Genomic DNA, 16,735 nt, shown 5'->3' on the forward strand with positions numbered 1-16,735 from the left:
GAACCTTCTACCCCAAACGCACAAGTCCTATCTGCTTAGCTAAGGTGCACTCCTTTAGCCTGTATTTAATAGGTGCTTAATTGCTTGAACAGCCACTAGAGGGAGACATATTCATTAACTATTATTATTAGTCCCAGTGTTAGATAAGTTTCTCCCAAATGCCTGAGATCTACAGGCATTCAGTCCCTACTAGGGTGATATTTTGTAACAAACTGTGGCTGCCTATACTTCCTGATATCGCTGTTGTCAGCAGGAATCCAGCTTGGATCTTCAGCACCAGAACACAGGCTTCTGAACAGTAAACTGTTGGTCACTGCCGTTATGTCTCTCTCTAGTGGTTAGCCCAGTCACTGAGTTAAAACATACTCGTCTCCGTTCATCTTATAAACATCATAACACCCTTGAGGACTTGGTATTATCCCTATTTTACAGATGGAGAAACTGAGATATCAAATGAATGACTAGCCTAAGGTTTCCAGCATCTCTGCAGAAGCTTACAACCAGGGTCAGAAAAGTCTATCCCCATTTTGGCAACTTCATGACTATTTCTTGGGATGTATTGCTCCACCTGAACCCCGAGTGCTAGCAGAAGGGTTGGGTTTGGCCTTGGAACCCCTCCCAAGAGTTGGTCATGGAGCGCTGTGCATATGTGTTTGGATAGGTGTTAATCACAATGCAACAAAGCAGTTTTTCAACACAGGCTACTATTTTCTGTTATGTTTTCCCAAGGTATCACAGTGGCATTGTAAATAGAATAAATGTTTCTTAAAACATCAGAATTGGGAGTCAGGTGGGTGATGGTGTCAGTCTTGGATGTATTCTGGTGAGAGGGAATGATGCACTCCTTCTCAGTGTTACTCTTTCCGCTCATGATTCTTTAGATGTTCTCAAGCTGCAGTAAACAATCCATCTGTAAGACCATTCAGAGCAAGGCCCAGGAATGTTTCAAAGAGCGCAACAATCAAGTATGTGGGAACTCCAGAGTGGATGAAGGTGAGGAATGCGATCCTGGCCTTTTAAACAGGCATGCTGATCCCTGCTGCTCTGCTGAATGTAAACTGAAACAAAATGCCAAGTGCAGGTAAGAGATGTTAAAGCCACAGCCTTGGTTGGGAGGGGAAGGGAATATGGGGCTGGGTCAAAAACTTGTTTGCAGTGCAGCAAAATGCACTCTTCTGGACCCTGGCTCTAGTACTTTGAGACTTTCCCTACTGGGCAAATGAGCCTTGGGAGAGTTAAGACTCCAGGAGAGAGCTTTGGTGCATGCTATTACTTGGTAGCCTTGGTGTTAATTCATGCAGTAGTATTGAGAATACTTTGTTCCATTGCTTTGCTAGGAACTGCACATCAATGCAGTGTAATAGTAAATTCTATACCCAAAAAAAGATGTCAATTGCAGCACTCAAAAGTCAGAAAGTGCCAATATTAAGGTTCCCTGTGCAACCTTAACACTGCCCCTTCTGCATGTGCATTGCAAGGCAGTCTAAACCCATGGTCATACGTTATCCAGGACCCTAGCAACACCTAGTGTGCAAGCTGGACAGTGACTATGGTAACTGAGCTCTGTCTTACTGTCCAATCTGCACACAGAGTCCAGATCTGCTCCCATTTACACTGGAGGAATTGTGCTTTAGTCATTTTGGTTTTGGATGAGACATGAAAGTTTAGTCCTTTCCTAGCATAGAGTTCATTTGTAACTTTACTCACGAGTGTGGATTTTTAAATATTTGCATTGCAGTAGTGCCTAGGGGGCCTTGTATTACGTGCTGTACACACACCATAAGAAACGGTCCTTGCCCTGAAAAGCATAGTCCAACTAGACAAGACTGACAAAGGGTGGGAAGGGAAACAGGCACAGAGAGATGTGAAGGGACTTGACCGGGGCCACCCAGCAGGTCAGTGGCAGAGGCAGGAAAAGAACTCATATGTCCTGAGTCTGTCTAGTGCCTTGTCGAGGGGCCCACTCTCCCTCTCTGTGTGTAATGTTGTACATGTGCTTATGTAACCCATTCTTCAGCACACTTCAGAAAATGAGGGACAAATATATCTGATAGGCAGAGCTCCAAGAGGAGAAGTATACGTGCTTCCATGAGTTTGTCACGCTCTTAATGTTAGCACTTATTTATTTCTTGAGTAGCCTAATATTCCTCCTCTCCTTCCACTCTTCTCACAGTGATCGGAACAGCCCCTGTTGTAAAGGTTGCCAGTTTGAAAGCGCTCAGAAGAAATGCCAGGAAGCCATAAATGCTACTTGTAAAGGAGAGTCCTATTGCACTGGTATGCCATTGTTATGTTTCCCTTACATGTGCAACTGAATGCTGCAGGCACAGGGCCTCGGTTTTACTAGCTTTTGCTGCCTTTTATGCAACTTGTATGTTTACTTTTAGAGTTCAGTTAAGCTCCAAGAAACTCTGTCCTGCAAGCTAGTTGTTTAGCTGTCTAAGAATTGTTCTGCTCTCCGCACCTGCGGGGGACCTGGGAAATGGCGTACTTGCCTTTTAAATTAAAAAAAAAAAAAGAAGAGAAAAAAGCACCATTCTGAGGCATAAAGTGTGCTCCTGAATCTTGCTTTGGCAGGGTGACTTTGCTTTAACCTCTGCTTCCCCACCAGCTGCTCACTTCCTTTTTCTGCCTCCTCCAGCATCTGATAGCAACTCTGCTTGAAGATGAGGAATCAGCCCAGACAGTTGCCTTTCCTGGCTGAAGGCTGGCTAATCCTGAGAGGGCTGCCTACCATTTTGTGCATTTTGTCTAATTAGGAATTATCGCAGTATCTGAATGCTATGAGCCAGTTTTTTTCATTCCCCTCCTCCCTGTGGTCCCCTTCCTTCTAGACATCTGCCAGATGTACTGCTGCTCCTCAGAGTGCTTGCAGCAGCCCACTAAGGGTGACTAGAGTCTCGCTCCAAGAATGGGCTATTTGGAGTCGCTATATAATGAGCATCTGTGGCTCAGTCTCCTCTCCAGCACAGGGAGAATGATGTGTGCCTTTACCAACCCTGTGTGTACTAAAGCAGCCATCCCTTCTAAATGCCTGTGTCTGTAGGGAACAGCAGTGATTGCCCGCCCCCTGGGAATGCGCCGGATGACACGATCTGCGTGGATTTGGGCAAGTGCAAAGATGGAGAATGTGTTCCATTCTGCATGAGGGAGAAGAAACTGCAATCGTGTGCCTGTAATGGTGAGCAAAATAGGATCGCCAGCTTTCCCGAGCCACATGTCTTGTTAAGGCCCCGATGAGCACAGTTAATCTGTAACCTAGATGAGAGCCATGCTATCAGTGGATGGGTCCTTGGACCCCAGATCAGGGTTTCAGACAAACAAACAAAAACACCTCAAAAAGTCCGAGGCTGAAGTTTTTGTCTTTCAGCCCTTACTTTCGTTTCCTGTTTGAGGAGGGGCTGAGGAAGCTGCTCTGACATCTGGGCTGGAGCCATCAAAGCAAACAGCCAGGGTTATAGATGAAGCTGATACGCTGGGGCTCTCTGGGTGGTAGAGATGTCTACACTTCCCCTTGGCCCCAGCAAGGCAGGCTGGGGAAGGAATGTCTGATAGGCAGCTGGGAGGCTGCTTCTCCAGCTGCACTGAGAACGGAATTGCCAGTGCAGCTCCAGCCGAGGGCTGTAGCAGAAGCCATATCCTGTGGCAGCTACACCAGTTGCCTACTCAGAAAGAGCACTTGAGGAGAATAACTACGGGTATATCTACACTGCAGTAAATGACCCCGTGGCCCAGCCGTGGCTGGCCCAGGTCAGCTGACACAGGCTCGGTTGCGGGGCTATAAAATTGCAGTATAGACATTCAGGCTAGGACTGGAGTCTGGGGTCGGAGATCCTGTGAGCGGGGTGGGGGTCTCAGATCCTGGGCTCCAGCCCGAGACTGGACGTCTACACTGCTATTTTTAACCCTGCAAGCCCTGAACCTCACGAGCCCGAGTCAGCTGATCTGGACTCTGAGAATCGGTGCTGTGGGTTTTTATTGCAGTGTAGACCTACCCAATGATACATTAAAGGTCTTTAATGTGATGTAGCAGTTGGAAACCAGAAGGAAAGGTAGCACCATGTGACCAGCCAGCTCTTCCCAGCCCATCAGCAACTGCCACTGTTTTAGACAGAGGGGCTAGTGACGGGAGGAAGGGGAAGGGAGTGTTTGGAGGATATGAAGGGCAAGTTTGGGCTAATGGAAAGAATTCCCTCATGCATGTGTCTGTTATAGACTCTTAGAAATACAGTTTCTCCCCCCCACACACACACACCCACCCACCCACACACACACTTTCCTCTCCCCCTTTCCAGGCTCTGTACAATCCAGGGGCAAAGATCAAAGAATCCCTGTAGCTCAGACCCCTGCACCTCTTCCCTCATTGTTCAGGCTGTGGCTGCTCTTCCTATCTCCAGATGCCTGCTCAGAAGTTTGACGAGGCCAGTAGGAAGCTTTTAAAATGTCATTTGCACATATATGTGAACCAGGGCTCAGATGCCTTTGAAACCCTTCACCTGCCCTTGACATCTGAAGGCTGCAGTAATTTAACTTCCAGAGCTGAACAGAAAAAGGCTAAGAGCTTCCACTTTGCTGCATGGAGCGTCTTGCCAAGATTCAGCCTCTGGGTATTCTGAGCAGCTCAAGAAGCTTCTTTGTGTGGCTAGAGACTACGCAATCCTCCGTTCCCCACACCGTCTGCTGGGAAGGGGCATGGTCAGCAAGAGGACCAGGAAGCAGTCCCCTCCATGCTCAGAAACTCTTGGTTATGGATTGAAAATAACCACAAGAGTCGGGGAAAAACAAACAGTTTGCTGCTTTTATTTTAGAAACGGACAATTCCTGCAAGGTTTGCTGCCGGGATGAGCATGGCAAGTGCAGTCCGTACGTCGATGCCAGCCAGCAGTTCCTGTACTTACGGAAAGGAAAGCCCTGCACTGTGGGATTCTGTGACATGAATGTGAGTGTTCCTGGGAGCTAGATGCCCCAAGCATTCTATTTATGGAAGAATAGGCTTTCTAGCTAAAACACCGGGAGCCTTTCCCCTTCATATAACCTGTTTCCTCTTGCTTGTTCATACATTAGAGTAGCCCTAGACCTGCTCTGCTGAACAGCCCTTCTGCTACTGAAATGAAATCTCATTTTTTCAGGGGCAGTGGAGGGGGAAATCCCTTGTACAGGGCACCATGCATCTCCATATGTGCCCTTCTTATTCATACCTCATTGACTTTCTCTTGTGCACTGCTCTTTTGTAATGGTGCCACGGACCAAAAGCCAGCCCTGGTCTTTCCCTAAGCATTGCATGTTGTGGGGTTGATTCTGCAGTTGTTGCACAAACTCCAGTGACATCAGTGAAAGCAATCCCCGTGCAAGGGGTTTCTGCGTTCCTGGACCCTGCCATATAGACGGGTAACACTGGAGTTTTGATAGTTATTTATTTATTTTGAATCCCAAGCCCATTTTAAAGACCCTTGTATTTCAAGAGCAGAGCTTCTTTATTAGTGGAGCTGATGGGATAAGATTCACCATGCGTGTAGTTTGAATAGAAAGAAAATAAATGACTGTGAGTGAGCGCTGTTGTTGTTTGTAGAGGGGATCAGGGTTGGTAATGTAGAAAAGCTATGGAAAGCGAAGAAACCAACACAGACACCCAGGAGTAACGGTCAGGAGTAATATACGACACCTGAAGGGGCCCCATGGAATCCCATTTAAAGTTGTGAAGCAGTGGTTGAAAAAGTTAGTCATTGGACTTCTGGAGTGCTCTTGTTTCAAAATCTTGAAATATTTTTTGCTTAAGCTCCTGATCTGGAAAGATGCCATGTGCCCCCATTTCCCAAGGGCGTTAGGAATGCTGGGTGCTCAGCATCAGGTCCCAGCTTTTTTTTTTTTTTTTTTAATAGTTTCACAAACGTGCCTGGCTTTTCCTCAGAAGACCAACAACATGAATATTTCATTCCCCTGTAAGGATGGCAATGGCTTGATGCTTCAGTGGAGGAGATTGATAAACAGATGAGCAAATGACGACGAAAATCTCTCCATTTGTCACCACCCATTTCCTCTCCCAAGTCAGCCCAAGACCTAACCTGCTGCTGAATAGTGACATCTCCCTATACACTGTATAGCTGTAGTGGCTGTTTTGGGAGAGGAAATTGGTGGAGATGCATATGATGCAAGGATCTGAGTAGAATAATATTTAGTATTTATATCAAATTCAAGGGGTAATGTTTTCAAAGGAGACTTAGATGCCTAAGCTCCTTAGTCCCATTGACTTTCAGTGAGAATTAGGCTGTCTAGTGCCAAAGTCACTTTTGAGAATTTAACCCTAGGCCTCCTAAGCTTTGTACAGGCACTAACTAACCTCAGTCAAACACTGCTCTGCTTTAATGGGTTTAAGTTACAATTAGATTCTAAGAGCTCTTTTTAGACAAGCAAATCAAAACGGAGACTTTCCTCAGAGAAGTCACTGTAGCTAGTCAGAAATGGACCATGGCCGTTGAAAAATGGTATAAATATATGTCCATAAACTATGCAAAATACATTTTGACTGTGTAGTTCCGTTTCGTATTACTTCCTTTTCAAGCCCTGTGACCAGGATAGTTAAGGCTTAAGTAATATAAGATCATTCTTTGAAATAAATGTTTACTTTTGCAGGGCAAATGTGAGAAGCAAGTGCAGGATGTGATTGAACGATTTTGGGATTTCATCGATCAGCTTAGCATCAATACTTTTGGTAAGTTAAGTAATCCAACTTTTTTTTTTTTAAATTTGCTGAGGTACCTACATTCCCAACTACCTCTACCCTGAAGGCACTGTGAAAAGAATCAGATTGGCGGATGACTGTTCTTACTGTGTGTGGGCCAGGTGGGGACTCATGGATGGCTTGACCTCCCACAAATCACTGTTCATATCTCAGAAGGTGGGACTGGGTAGATGTTGTCTTTCTAATGTCACTTAGTGCATCATGTTAGAACTGAAAATATTGATGTCCCCTTCTAAATCTTTAAAGCTACAGTTAGTTTTCTTGCATTTCCTGCTCCATTATTATTATTTCCAAGCATTTAAGAAGGATGGTTCTGCTCCAAGAAGCCTTCAATTTAAAGACAAATCAGTAGACAGAGGTCAGAGGAAAAGGAGTAACAATAGGTGATTTATATACCAGTCACCTAGACTTGTTTATAGGCAGCACAGTTAAATGGCTCTTTAAAGAGGGATTTCAAGGTAGACAGGGTGGGGAATTTTCAGTTAATAAATATCACAGTATAAAGTAACGCACTGCAAGGTGGTTGGTTATACTGAATCCACACGCTCCTCAGGTGGTTGGATCTATGTTGTTACTAATCTTGCACCTTACAACACAAAGCATGGAGGTATGTCCTGGTATAACGGCTCTCCTCACTATGTTGTAACCATATCAGAAGATATCAATTACCCTATCATTACAGAATCATGTAACAGACAGTATAAGTTCAAGGTAAATGCCATGTTATCTGCAGGGTGATTGTATGGCTTTCAGTCTTCTGGACTAAAGTCTTATAAGATCTAAGAACTGCAGTTTTCCAGGTGTTTAATATTAAAACTACTTAGTAACTTCAAACAGAAGTATTGTCTTGATATTTGGAAGTAAGCATAGTAATAGAGTAGGCATGTGTTTTTGTTATTTGCCTCATGAGATCAGAGTTGTGAATTGGCATGTGAGGGGGCTCACTGTAATGAAAGGTATGCCTTGGAGAACTATGCGCACCCAGCCTGCTAATGTGAAATATTGGGAGACATCTAGTACTAAAGAGTTAAAGGAGGCAGAGAAAAGGATTTGTGACTTTAAGCGTCTTTGAGGTTTAACTTTCTGAACAGATATTTTATATGGGCCCAATCCTGCAGCCCTTATGCATCTGAGCAATCCTGTGACTTTAGTAGGGTTACTCACAGGAGTAAAGATGGCAGAATCAGGACCTATATTTATGTACATACACAGGGTTTGTCTGTTGTCTTTGGCATATAACTAATTGGTTTGGACTTGATTGTTTACAGGGAAATTCCTGGCAGACAATATAGTGGGCTCCGTACTTGTGTTTTCCTTGCTATTTTGGATTCCTCTCAGTATTCTTGTCCATTTTGTGGTGAGTAAACCTACTTTAATGTGACTGACCAGTTTGATCATATTGTAGGCGGAACTTATTCATACATGTAATGGCAAAGATCCAGGGGGTAAGTTTTTAGCAGATAACAGCCCATAAAGGTAAAACTGTTACTATTTGGGACCTATCACCATTCCTTAAGCAGGTTAAACTCCCACTAACTTCTGTAGGCCCTTTGTAATGAACCTTAATGTTACTAGAACACTGAACTACTTCCTGTTAACATAAGAAGATTGCATCAGTGGAGAAAAGTTAATTTGGGGTTGTTTATTTTGGCTAGCCAGTGCTACTTAGAATTACATAATAGATGATGATCATCTTCACTGTGAGTGCTGGCACTGTGCTTGGAATCATAGGCTCTAGCCTCAGCAGAGAAGCTGAAGTTGCCTGCTGTAGCAAACAGAATAATTTAACCCTGAGTCTGTTAGATCACATCAGGTATGGCAAAGTCTCACCTCAGTCGCCAAAACAACTGTTTCCTAAGAACCCCTCAGCTTACATTAGAAAGCAGAACCACTGAAAGTCAGCCCATTCTGGGATAAATATGTTGGCCCCGTCAGCAGGGAATTAAACAACCCCCAGAAATTGGCATTTGCACTCGTTGGGAGGAAGCGGCAATGAATACTGTAGAATTCTACATTTTGCTGAAAACCTTTCCTAGTATTTCATATACATGTACAGGTGTTAATTGACTACTCAAGGAACCGACAAAAATCAGTTGCTTAAACAGAACTGGGAACTCGGTCGTTTGGGGAATATAATTATTATTTGTATTACGGTGGTGCCTAGGATACTTTGGCACAGTCTCCAGATGGGAGGTTCTCGAATAAGGGTGGTTTCTTGTACAGGAGTCACTGCATGTGTTAATTGCAAGGGAGCCTCTCTCTCTACTACTTTTTCTCTTCCCTGCTGAGGTAATCTTGGCTATCTATGGAAGGGGAATCAGCTGGCTGCAGTTTGAGGCTGGGAGTGCAATGGGCTGTGAGGGGAAAAGAATGTGTCTTCATCTGGTCAGCAAACAATATAGGACTGACTGTCTGGTTTGTTTTCTTTATAGGACAAGAAATTGGATAAACAGTATGAAGAGAACACAAAATCTCTATTTTGTCCCAGTGTAAGTTTGCTGCTTTCAAGGAACAGTAATTATTTTAACTGTATGTTAGCAGAGAGCTAGTTTTGGAATGTAGTGTTTGTTAGAAAAAATGATCTTGAAAGACATTTGTGGAGTAATCCTCAAAGAAAGCCATGGTGTCTTCTGCACAGAAACTCTGCCAGATGAAACAGAAGTTGGGTGTTTTATGGTTGAGTTTTTTTCTTCTAGAAGGAATGTTTTGCTTAAATGAAATGTTGTGGCTTTTGCTTTTCGCGTCTGAGTGGTGACGAGTTTATCTTGCTGAAGGTGCACTTGCTCCTGAGCGCTAGCCTTGGCATCTTATGCAGGAAGCTGCTTTGTTCTGCAAAGCTGTGTGTCCTGTGACAAGTGTCTGCGTTCAAGTTCCTGTCTGGGTGTGTGCTCAGCAAGTCTCAACCACTGACCACTTGTCCCTAGGCCAAGTGATGCAAATAAAACGGAGTTTCCAGAGGCAGAAGTATTAATCTGATGACTTCAGCAGTAGCAGAAAAGTCTCTACCTAGTGAATTAGTTATTCCTTGCAAAGTGGCCTTTTAGTAACAGAATATCCTTTTAGCAGCTGGATGTTCCAGCTGAAACTGTAGATTCTCACACTGTGATCCTTGGGCTGCTTCCAGTTTGTCACTTGAACTTCTGTTACAGGGCTGAAGGGTCTGTCACTTTTCAGGCAGTGACACTTCCTGCTAGTTCATACTCTGGTGACGCAGGCCATATAAGTACCTATATAGTTGTAGCCCATTCCAAGACCCTCTCATTTTTATTTCAGTGTAAGCACAGTGTCCAGTGCTTTGGGCGCATGTACAATCTTCATTAATGAAATGAACAGACAACCTGATCTGTTAACATTAGAACCCTCCCAGATGCAACGAAAACCCCTCTCCACCATTCATTTAACCTGCAGAACAGGCCTGGTGGAACGATCCTGGGGGTCAATAAATGTGAGATCTTGTAAACCAGTGGGGGAAGCATATGCCAGAATCAAGGACTCCTTACTGAGAAATCCCTGCCTCCAGCCCCCCTCATAAGTAAACCAAAGTGCTATTAGCTTGAGCATATCAACTGCCAAAGTATGTAGTGAAAGCGGCAGGTCTCAGACAACATGGCCCAAATCATCTCATCTTTATACCTTAACCTCTATCTGGAAACATTTTGGAAGCTGGTACAGTGGCACAGCAGAGATGTAATGTGCCCCCTGCAAGAAACCCTGCTTAACGTGCAATACATTCTGCACCAGCTGCTGTTAGAGTCGTCTTAAATTGCAGCCCCAGTAGCACACATTGTGACCTTGCACTCTCAAGATGGCAAGGGCACAATCTTTTGTCTAAACCAAAGTAAATCAAAAGCACTTCTGGCACCATGGCCAGTGCGTAGGGTACTGGACTGGGACTCTGATGTCTGGGTTCTCTTTCTGACTTTACCGCTGATCTGCAGTGTGACCTTGGGCAAATCTCTTCACCTCTCTGTGCCCCCTCCCCCTTTATTAACCAGTGGAACAGTTACCAGGGGTTATGGTGGAGTCTCCGTAACTGGAAATCTTTACATTAGGATTGCATATTTTTCTAAAAGATCTGCTGCTGTTCCTGCTACAGCTATTGGACTTGAAGCAGGATTTAATTTAGGGAGGTCCTGTGGACTGTGTTACACAGGAGGTCAATCTAGATAGTCGTAATGGTTCCTTCTGGCCTTCAAAATCTATAAATCTACAGCCATGGCTGCCCCTGGACACATCAGAACAGCTAAGTTACAAAGATAACCCTCTAGATTGTAAACTTGACTATCAAAAGGTGGGGCCTATCAGCTGAGGGCATTTGGCATCAATTCTGCCAGTCTTTGTAGTTGCATCAATTGGTTCCAGTGAAATAGAGGCATAAACTGCATATTGGAGAGACACCAGCTCACACTGCCTCCCTGAACCGCTTCACATTGAACAGGAGTGGCAGCAGACTAGAACCTGCACGAACCCTAGCTGAAAGGATGTTTAATGTTTAACTTAGCTAGTCTTATAAAGTCAATGCTAGCATGTAATAATTCATAATTTACAAGAATGATCAGCTGAATTAGACAAAAGGCCAACTATTTGGGTTTAGACTTGACCAGCGTAAGGTAACATCAGAATGTGTTGCCTTGAACTTTAAAGCTTCTCTTCTTTCAGGAAGGCTGCCCAAAGCCATCAGGTGACCACTTTTATTTATGAATTACAGTAACTTTCTCCTCCCCAAGTATCCAGACTCCAAAAGGAATGTGGGTTTTTTTTTTCTGCTCTCCATGTGAAGGGACAATTAACCAAAATTGAATTCCAAATTAGAAAAAAAATTCCCACCCCCACCTGACTGAGCTGCTTGTGTCTTGCAGAATGTGGAGATGCTCAGTAGCATGGACTCAGCATCTGTTCGAATTGTCAAGCCATTTCCTACTGCCCAGTCAACAAGCCGACACCAGCCACTGCAGCCCATCACAGCAATGCCTGTAGTAGCTGCAGCACCAAAACTGGACCACCAAAGAATGGACACTATTCAGGAGGACCCAAGTACTGACTCTCATGTTGATGAAGATTGCTTTGAGAAGGACCCTTTCCCAAATAGCAGCTCAGCTGCTAAATCTTTTGAGGATCTTACAGACCATCCTGTCACTAGGAGCGAGAAAGCATCATCCTTTAAACTACAGCGCCAAAATCGAGTGGACAGCAAAGAAACCGAATGCTAGCGTCTAGCTGCCTTCCAGCCTCATGACTGTGTGCAAAAGAAATGTTCATATATTTGATCTAAAACCATTTTGTTTATATAAATACAGATAGAGAGATATTTTGTGAGGGGATGGGAGACTGGGAAATAAGGAAGTGACCTATTGCAGATGCTGGTCATGTGTATGACCTTCCTTAGTTTATCAGACAATTGCATCTTTTTAAAACAAAGAAAAACATCCAGACTAAAACTAGCTTGTTTTGAAGCTTTTGGATTTGGTTTTTCTAGTTTCTTAACCTTTACTATTTCCTTCAACCTGTGGTGTAAAGTGGAACATCCTGCTGGATATTAGGTTGTGTATATTAGCATTTTTATAATTCAGCTTTTTGTAGTTGGAACAACACAGATAGACAAAATCATGGTTTTGGGTGTTTTTAAAAAAATAAACGTAGTGAGTTTTCTGCATAGACTAGAGCATGTAGCAGTTTAGGTACCCTAAACAGTATAAAATTATTTTGTTTGCAAACAAAGATCAGAGCAGTGAGATAGGTACAAATTGTATTTTAAACAGAGTCTGATAAATACAATGAACTGATACGCGTTCAGAATTACTCTGGGTTTCAGTTCTTTATAACCCACATTGCTGAAAAATAGCTTTCATATAAGTCTTCCCATTCTGAATGAAGCATTTCTTAAAAGAACACCTTATAATTACAGACCTCTGCCTGGGCAAGTGGGAAGAAAAGAATAGCTGCTTATGTTGAAAGGACAACTCAGTTTAGGTTTTGACCTAATTAGTTTAGGTTTTGACCTTTACAATAGTTGTTTCAATCTGAAGTGGTTTCTTTGATTCAACTTTTTAATATACATAACACTGTTGCCAAGAAATTTAAAAAGAAAAGCCACTTGTCGGACCCACATATAATTTGTTATGAGCTCTTGCTGGAAAAATACTACTTTGAGTTGCACAGATACTGATGAATAACAATGATTAATTTCAGCTCACTTCTAAATACTGATAAAAATCAAGATTTGCCAAATCTGAAAGGACAAAATTTATAAGGAAACTTTTTTAACTGTACGGTTTCCAAGAGGGTATTATAGTAGTGTAATATAAAAAGCCTATAACTTAATGGAGTGGTGCCCCTTTAAGTTGATAAGTTTATTTCCAAAGGCAGAGATGTGAATAGTGTAATCTGTTTGCTATGAATGTTACATGAAAGTTATTTTTGTCTGTATTAACAGATGAACTGTCACAGTAGAATCATAGGGCAACTATTTACTGCTTGGGTCCTACAGAAAGATCTTAGCTCTTCATCTATCTTACCCCATAATCATGTCATAATGTAACTTTGATTTATATAAACTTTGTTTAAAATGGTTCTGCAGCTGTTTTAAATGTCCACTGGAAAGCAGATCTGTGTTTCAGCCAGAAAAGCTTAACTATGGAAAACTTGTATTTTTAAAATTTGATGGCAGTTAACCAAACCTGTGACAAAAGAATTGTGTGTTTCCAAGGATACTTGTTACACTAATACTTGAACTTGTGCCTTATGGTATTCATATCGAACTAATCATTATTTTAGTTACACTGGGTTTTGGATTTGATATGTAGCCATAAAATTTGTTTGAGTTAAATTTAACTTTCAGTACAACGTAATAATAAAAGCTTTTTATAGGATGATGACTGTTTCATTGAAACTAAGACTTGCCAGTTCTCACAGATAGGATTTTTATCTAAGACACTAGTGCTCCTTGGTCAAAATCTTTAGTAAGCAGCAAAATGTCATGCTCCAAACTTGATATACATTGCTCCATTCCTTCAGCACAAAACCAGTGATGGTTCTTATTTTTTAATATGTTTCTTACTACCTTCACTTGTGTGTGAAAAGTTCCATAAGTTCTGCGACTAATGCATTTGTGCTTATAAATAACAGCAGCAGGACCGAATCCCTGTGCATGTGGAAACTGAAGGAGGTGGGTTTTTTTTGTTTTTTTTTTTAATCCTAATAGCAATGATGACAAACCCAAGGCTTGTCTAGTCCTCAGGTGTCTTCCAGATAGCAATCAGTTGCATTGCAAGCAAGCCCTTTATGACCCAAAGGGAACAATAATTGAGGTATCTGATCTGAGTTGATAATGGAATGGATCTCAATTTTGCTGTGATTTTGGGGTTGTTGCTTGAATTCTAGACACACATAAGCAAACAGAATATTTTCACTCTAGACCAGTGGTTCTCAAACTAGGGCTGCGGCTTGTTCAGGGAAAGCCCCTGGCGGGCCGGGCCAGTTTGTTTACCTGCCGCGTCCGCAGGTCCGGCCGATCGCGGCTCCCACTGGCCACGGTTTGCTGCTCCAGGCCAATGGGGGCTGCAGGAAGGGCGGCCAGCATATCCCTGGGCCTGCACCGCTTCCTGCAGCCCCCATTGGTCTGGAGCGGTGAACCGCAGCCAGTGGGAACTGCAATCGGCCGAACCTGCGGATGCGGCAGGTGAACAAACTGGCCCGGCCCACCAGGGGCTTTCCCTGAACATGCTGCAGCCCTAGTTTGAGAACCACTGGTCTAGACTACACAGATTAAAGCAGCTCATTTCCAGTAAAGAACTAGCCAGTTTCAGTAAGGGTTCTTGAGTGGAAATTTGGTCCTGTTTATCCAAACCCTCTATGCCAGAGGTTCTCAAACTGGTCTGTTGACCACCAGTGGTCCGCGAGCTCCATTCAGGTGGTCCGCAGATAGTTCGCTCTAAGATGCGCACCTGGTCAGACGCACGAGAGAATGAAGGGCCACCCACCTAATCAGTGGAGTCACACCGGCATGGCTCCACTAATTAGGTGCCTGGACCTTGGAGAAGATGCACATGTAAGGTGAGGTGGTGGCCTTGGGGGGGAATAGGGGGTAGGTGGGAGGGGGCAGTAGGGTGAGAAGAGGGGTTGGGGGGAATTGGATGTGCAGGGCTGCGGTGGCCGGAGAAAGGAGACTTTCCCCAACTCCAGGGCTGCAGCTGCCAGGGAGAGACCCCCTCCTTCCCAGCCTCAGCTTGGGGGCTACTGCAGCAGGGGAGAGAGGGGACATCCATTGCATTAGAAAGGTAAGAGTACTGATATTAAAATATGAGTTGTGTGCTTTTATTTGCAGAACAACAAAAAAATTTGTTCTTTTAATACAGCGTTTTTATCCAAAGTGCTTTACAATAGTTAGCTAATGGTACAAACAACATTTGGAAAGATCGTTAAGTGGTCTGCCGAGACCCTCAGCTATTTGCAAATGGTCGGTGGAAAAATTTTTTTTTTGAGAACTTCTGTTCTATGTACTTCCAAGAGCAAGTCTTTCACCCCTCTTTTGTGTCTGCCATACCTGAGGGTGCATGACTGAAGGAATTACATTCTGACTAGGACAGGCTGGGCTACTTCTGGAGGATGCAAAGCTGACCATTCACTCAGTGATTACTGGTGGTTTTGGAATCCCTTCATTAGGGATGTGGAATCGCCTTAAGCCAGGAGTTCCTGGGATGTGGCCCAAAAATGGGCTGTGACACTGTCCTGGGTGGTCTGCCATGGGCAGAGATGAGGAGCGGGTATGGGGGCAGGGTTTGCCACCCCAAACTATATGTTGACAGAGTGGTAGCTAACAATGGCTCCCGCCCAGGGCCGGAGTTCAGCGCTCCTGGCGGGTGGCAGTGAAACAGAGCCGCCAGGCAGTGGGTGAGGCGACAGGGCCAACCCTAGAAGTGGCAGCTCCCAGGATGGCTGGAGGGTTCATGGCCATTCCCTGCTGCTGCACCCTATGAGCTGTGGCTATTTGGGGGGTGGGGTGAGTGTGGGTGAACTTGAGGCTGGAGCCCCTGGCTATCTGGGGGGGCAATGCTGCCAGCCTGGCAGGGAGGCACAGGCAGTAGGGCTTTGCCCTGCAGAACTCACAGGTGCCCCTCACTTCCCATAAGGGTGTATGGCCAAGGGGTGCCCCGGGACTGCAGGCTCAGCCATTGAGTGGTGGCTGCTGGCTGGGCGCCCGACTCTGAAAGCAGTGCCGACGCCAGTAACAGCATAGATGTAAGGGTGACATGTAAATACATATCATGCCATCCTTATTTCTGCGCTGCTGCTGGCAGTGGCACTGTCTTCAGCGCTGGTGCCTGTACAGCAGGTTCCACTCTCCGGACAAGGTGGTTAAGAGGCAAGGAGCGGGGCAAGTCTGGGGTGCGAGGCCCTGGAAGGGAATTCAGGCCACGGGGGGGGGGGGGGGGGGAGACAGCAAGGTGCTTGGGCAATCGGGGACAGCTGGGGATGGGCGATGGGTAGGGAGCCCAGGGAGGCAGCGGGGGGGTCAGGGTGATGGGCTATAGTGCCTATTGCAGCTGCACAAGTGGGCCTCAGGAAAAAAAGTTTGGGAACCCCCTGCCTTAAGCAATGACAATCTTTTTTGTCGAGTAGTAGCTCAAGCAGGCAATTGTGATTAGGATCTAACATTAACTAACACTAGGGTGTACTGATTGATAGAACACCCAAGGTATAAAAAAGGATGCATAGAGCACAGGAAGTAATTTCTGACCTAAATCCCTTCAATTACACAGGAGGTCTAAAACAACACTGCTAAAGAAGTAGGCAGGTAAAGTACTTTTTATGTTCAAACTACTGAAAGTGTGTCTTTGCTATGAGCCAAATCCTAAAGTCCTTAAGCTCCAATTGCAGACGTATTATTTTCAGCTTCTTAAATCTTGACTTGCAGCACCACATGTTAAAATTCTTTGACACTAGGAGCTGGAATTATTTAGTATTAAAGCCATGCTGAATGCTGCTTAACTTCACAAC

The 16,735-nt window shown here is 44.4% G+C and overlaps 1 protein-coding gene across 2 annotated transcripts in view; it reads left to right on the forward strand.

The window, feature by feature from the left end:
- The window catches only part of ADAM17 (ADAM metallopeptidase domain 17), a 60,358-nt gene extending 46,750 nt beyond the window's left edge, over positions 1-13,608 (forward strand). For both annotated transcript variants that reach the window (XM_065590129.1, XM_065590130.1), the window contains 8 exons: positions 882-1,081; positions 2,174-2,277; positions 3,047-3,181; positions 4,809-4,939; positions 6,631-6,709; positions 8,008-8,096; positions 9,172-9,228; positions 11,599-13,608. In XM_065590129.1, the coding sequence (XP_065446201.1) occupies positions 882-1,081; positions 2,174-2,277; positions 3,047-3,181; positions 4,809-4,939; positions 6,631-6,709; positions 8,008-8,096; positions 9,172-9,228; positions 11,599-11,949 (1,146 nt within the window). In that variant the 3' untranslated portion in view covers positions 11,950-13,608. The remainder of the gene's footprint in view (positions 1-881; positions 1,082-2,173; positions 2,278-3,046; positions 3,182-4,808; positions 4,940-6,630; positions 6,710-8,007; positions 8,097-9,171; positions 9,229-11,598) is intronic.
- Positions 13,609-16,735: the final 3,127 nt, after the last annotated feature.

Source organism: Chrysemys picta, chromosome 3, assembly GCF_011386835.1.
Source record: "Chrysemys picta bellii isolate R12L10 chromosome 3, ASM1138683v2, whole genome shotgun sequence".
In the NCBI taxonomy this organism is placed as follows: Eukaryota; Metazoa; Chordata; order Testudines; family Emydidae; genus Chrysemys; species Chrysemys picta.